The sequence below is a fragment of the Charadrius vociferus genome, unplaced genomic scaffold (genome assembly GCF_000708025.1).
Source record: "Charadrius vociferus isolate BGI_N301 unplaced genomic scaffold, ASM70802v2 scaffold92, whole genome shotgun sequence".
Taxonomy (NCBI): domain Eukaryota; kingdom Metazoa; phylum Chordata; class Aves; order Charadriiformes; family Charadriidae; genus Charadrius; species Charadrius vociferus.
The window spans coordinates 2,980,091-2,985,075 of NW_009647874.1; the positions used below are offsets into that span (position 1 = coordinate 2,980,091).

Genomic DNA, 4,985 nt, shown 5'->3' on the forward strand with positions numbered 1-4,985 from the left:
TTCTGTCTATTTTTAATCTCCTAATATGGAATATAGATTGGAAAATTATATTTGAGCAGTGGTTCTTTTGGCAAACATTAACTAAAATTAATTAAACTTCTGATGGTATTCCTTCTCCTTTCCTTATTCTTTGTTTGTCCACTTCTGTGTAATCGTGCAATATAATTTGAGGATCCTTCATGAATGTATGAGGTGGAATGGTGGAATACAAACTCTGTCTAGATTATCAGCAGCTGATGACTCTGTCACTTTCAAATGGAAAGATAAACTGTTCCAGATGTGCTGTGAAGTTACAGATCAGATTTCTGAATGGTAAGGTCTGAATTCTTACTCAACAAACAGTTCATAATTTCTAAAGTTTAACAGAACCATGATCGGTCCAACTTACTTTCTTGTTCAAGTCTGCAGCATAAAAATTTGATTCAAACTCAGCAAAGGCATAATTACAGCTTCAGGACAGGAGGGAATCACTTAAGTCACTGAGTCAGTGAGCTCAGAGACATGCAGCATCCACACATCATGAGATATTTAAAAAGTCATACAAAATCAGTATCAGAAGTTATTTACTTCAAATACGTTTGCATAAAGCCCTTGATCTGATGAAATGTGACCAATATTTTAAAGTTGTTTTTAAAACTTGTAAAAACAGAGCTTTCCAGGCATTATTCAAACATGAGGTTTTCAATTACAGTCTTTCTTCCATATATATATATATATATATTTTTATATATATGTGTATGTATCTCTGTTACCACACTAGTGTTTCTTGGTGTTAATATCTCAATTTAACACAGTAAGTATTTTGAACCATTATAGAGAATATATATATATTTAAAAAGAGCTTAGTTCCCAAAACAAAACTGCCCATTGCTACAGTCTTAGGCTACATTATTCATGTATGGCACACACCATTCAGAGTAACTTCAGTGTCTCAGCTCCCTTCAGTGTCAATGGAGAGAAGCTGGCACGTTGAGCAGTCGGTGCAGTATATCTGAGTTAGTGGGATAAACTTAGTACCAAGGCCCCTTTCCTCCTTCCTCATAAAGTAAAAATGCAATATATTTCCGCATGTGGTTATTTATTTAACAGAAAAAACAGTCTTATTGGAATACATGAGAAGTCCTTGTTTAATGCATTCAACCCCAGGAAGATACTTTTTATGTCAGAGAAAAAAAGCACTAAAAAGGAAATGTCTCTCTTTTCAGAAATGACTTCCATTCTGCCATCATGCTTAAAGCTAAGCATTCATTTAAGTGCTTTGCTAAATAGTGGCTTAAATATGCATGTTGTAAAATTATGAGAAGTATGAAACACAAAAACTCTATTAATTATACTGTGTGGAGTGATAAGGCTGTTTTATACTGAAGCATCCAAATTGTTTTCTTGAAACTATAGGCATTGTATCCATTTGCAGCCAAAAAAAATACTTACTGATTGCAGAGTCATAGGAAGTTGAGTTGTGTTCATCTCGGATAAGAGGAAACGGTGACAGGTAAGCATGCGTACAATTCTTAGAAGGGGACTGGTTAGCTAAAAGTGAAAGAAAGCTAAAGATTAATATTTTACTGCCTTAACAAGAAAATATTTTAAGCCTGTTCTTCAAATGGGCAAACTGAGTTTCATCGGTCAAGATTCCAGGTTCTTTTCCAGGCAATAGCTTACAGCAGATTTGGTTTGGTAAGACATACCAGCCTTGCTACCCAGCCAAGGATATTCCTTAAAGGGCAACACAGATTTGTACTATGGGAACAGTAAAGCAGCCTTGCTGAAGGCACACTGCAATTTATATGCAATGCATACGTATGCTTTTATATGCATATGTACCTTTCTTTTGTTAGGGTTAATTATTTCCCTCTCGTTATTGCATATCCCACAAAAAAACCCAAAACAAAAAAAAAAAAAACCCAGGAAATTACTTTTTCTGTTGTGAAAGAACAATGAAAAATATCAAGCATCTTCAGAAAGTTTACAGTTTCAACAAATATGAATTTAGTCTATGGAATCAATATCCCCAGAGAAGGGTAATTTCACCCTTTATATTAAATGCTTATAAAAAATCACCTTCTTCCTTGTGAAAGATAAAGGCTGACTATAGCTTAAACCACATTTAAATTTCAGATTCCTGACCGCAGAATTCTCCAGATAAATAACAAGGGGAAATTAACTACAGTGAATATTACATTTGCCACCTAAGATCGTGCAATATGTTTAGCAAAATGTGGGTTATTAAAGTCAAATTTGTACAATGGCATCTGCTTTTCACAAGGACTGCGGAAATCTTGCAGTAAGGAGAGGGAGCTCTGTACATCAGAGGTAGTGTTGAAGACAGGAAATGTTTTGCTTGACCTCTTCTTCATGGGAGATTTTGGGTCATCTGTGAATTTAGTAGAGGAATTCTCCTGGAGATGATGTGTCCTACACCATTTTCACAGTGGAATCACCCATGCCTTCCTTAACCCACTCACAGGGGTTAACAGGGCAGCCATAACACTCACAGCGTAAGTTGACAGTTAAACATGTATCATTTTGTCCCAAGGCTTCCTTTAGTACATATTACAAAAATGTTTGTAAAGAATGTCTTTTAGATTAGCTGAAGAACCTGATCACCAAAGAAGCCATATGAGACCTGGTGATTCATAAGATGGAAAAAAAAAACCCACAACAATTTTGAGAACAAACTACCGTAGATAATGTAAAAAGAAAAAGTTACTTACTATACCAGAAATTCCACATGCTGGCGTTATTCTCTCCTACATTCCCACTAAACCAGCACCTCCAGAAGAAACCTTCATGATGGAAAGTGGCCTTCTCTCCCTACCAAAAAAAAAAAAAAAAAAAGCCATTATCATACAAATTTTAAATGGCTGAAAGAATGAAGTTCAACTGAAACTAGACGCTGAGGTAAAAAACACCACCATCATAATGAAACACAGCCTGTCTGAATATAGGTTAGCTATAGCACATCTAAACATTCATACTTCCTTTGAAAGACTGTCACATTGCAAAAGTAGTATCACAAAAGACATTCATTTTAGAGTTGATTACAACTGGTTACAAGAGATTTTGAAGCAGGCTTGTAAGCCTTCAGGAGGTCAAAATGAGTATAATGAAAAGTTCATACAGAAATAAATTGTTACAAAATAAATGCATCCAAGAAACCTACACATATAATTCTCATTATAAATAAAAACGTCCATACTAACCCCAGCATCTTCAGGTGCTTTTGAACACCTTCCTATTTCTGTAGCAAGAAGCCAATAATCGGTTCCAAATGCCACCAAAAAAAGTAAAACCCCCAGAGCCGCAAAGAAGCCTCCAAAAAATATCCCCACACTCAGTTTCATTATTGAAGTTATCTTAAAAAAAATACTAAATTACTTAAGAAGAAACAGTAAAATAAAATTATTGGGAAAGTGACTAAAAAGCTGTTTGGAGAATATAGCTCATATCTGAAGAAGTTTCTCTTCACTTGACTTTCTGCCTGTGCCCTTCTTCCAAATGCCCTGTGAGTCGATTTGTGCCTCCTAATTTGTGTCCCATGTGGCTGACTCAAGCCTGACAGATGAAAGGGGCCTTCTATTTTAGGACACTGATGGCAGAGCTTCATTCTGTTTCTCTGTCTGGGTGAGGCCAGTCAGAAATAGCTGACCTTCCCCTAACTAATCAGGGATTGACTTGAAATATTATTGCAGCTGGTGCATCAACATCAGCGGAGATGGCGATGGCGATGCAATGGCGCTGTCCGTCCACGTGAACTGCGTTACAGGGCCCGCAGTAGCAGCAAGGACTTCCAAAGTTCAGGCTTGGTGGTAAATGTTTCCTTGGCTGCTAGTGGGGAAGAAAACACAGGCAACACTTTAGAAGTTACTGTAAGTCACGTTAGTAAGTGAAGGCTGAGATTTTTTTTATGGAACTTTGAAAACATGGTTAGCCAGATTGCAGAGATGCCTTTGAAAAATCGTAACTTTTACTACAAATCGAGTTAGCTTTAAAAATCTACATCTTATCCTTAAAGTAATAGCTTTAACGACACTAAACTAAGCATTTAACTGATTTATTAACTCAGAGGCATCTTATCTGTATATATCACAAATGTACGCAATTAAAAATTCCTCCCAGCACCTGATAAAGAAACTTCAATCTTTTTTTAAAAAGGAGACACTTTCCCATACATGCATGTTGGCCATTTTGGAGGATGATGAGGTAACACATTTAAACTCCAAGGACTCACTGCACAAGAAAAAGGCTTTTCCAGCAACTTCTTTTCATGCCAAGCAGGCCTTCCCGAACATCTCTAGTGGATTACAGGGCATGTTCCTGCAGAGATTTGTTAAGTTTGTTATGCACCAGACCCTGCACCTGGTCCTTACCCAATAAATTTCCCCTGGCATTACCTTTCACCAGAGTAGAAAACACTCCACTGGCTTCCCATGCTAGGAAGTGCTGGGAGCAAGAGAAGGATAAAGTCAGTTTAGCCCACAAAACGTCTGTCACAAAATTTTGTTGCAACAGACTTAGGTCTCCAGACAGAGGGACTCCTGCTTCCAGTATCCCAGTATCTGTTTGGACAGTGCAGCAGTGTGCTGAGGGAGAGCAAGGGAAAGACCACTTCTACCCCTTCCTCGTTTCCAGACAGATGAACCAGAGATGTTTCCTGAGTGTATTTATAACACTACATTACCTGCCTGACACCATATTCACATTTGTTACAAGTCATATTTTATTCAAACCTGATACTATACTAACTTCATACAGAAGCACATCTGACATTTTGTGGCCTTTCTGCACTGCACAGCTCCAGTGTATGCAGAGCAGTAAATGAATTTTCAGTCAAACAGACTCTTTTTGTCATATTTGCTTTCCCTGTCAGCCACTGATGCAGTTCACTTCGCTATAGCAGAAAGTGGTGTTTGGAAACATCACTTTGGAAAGGGATGTTTTATTGTTCTTTATGTTATTGAAGAAAAATAAAAGACTTACGGAAA

The 4,985-nt window shown here is 37.2% G+C and overlaps 1 protein-coding gene across 1 annotated transcript in view; it reads right to left on the minus strand.

Moving 5' to 3' along the window:
- The window catches only part of TMEM182 (transmembrane protein 182), a 22,454-nt gene extending 18,945 nt beyond the window's left edge, over positions 1-3,509 (minus strand). The window contains exons 1-3 of the mRNA XM_009883073.1: positions 3,204-3,509; positions 2,715-2,814; positions 1,432-1,530 (exon numbers count right to left, since the gene is read on the minus strand). Coding sequence (XP_009881375.1) covers positions 1,432-1,530; positions 2,715-2,814; positions 3,204-3,344 — 340 coding nt within the window. The 5' untranslated portion in view covers positions 3,345-3,509. The remainder of the gene's footprint in view (positions 1-1,431; positions 1,531-2,714; positions 2,815-3,203) is intronic.
- Positions 3,510-4,985: the final 1,476 nt, after the last annotated feature.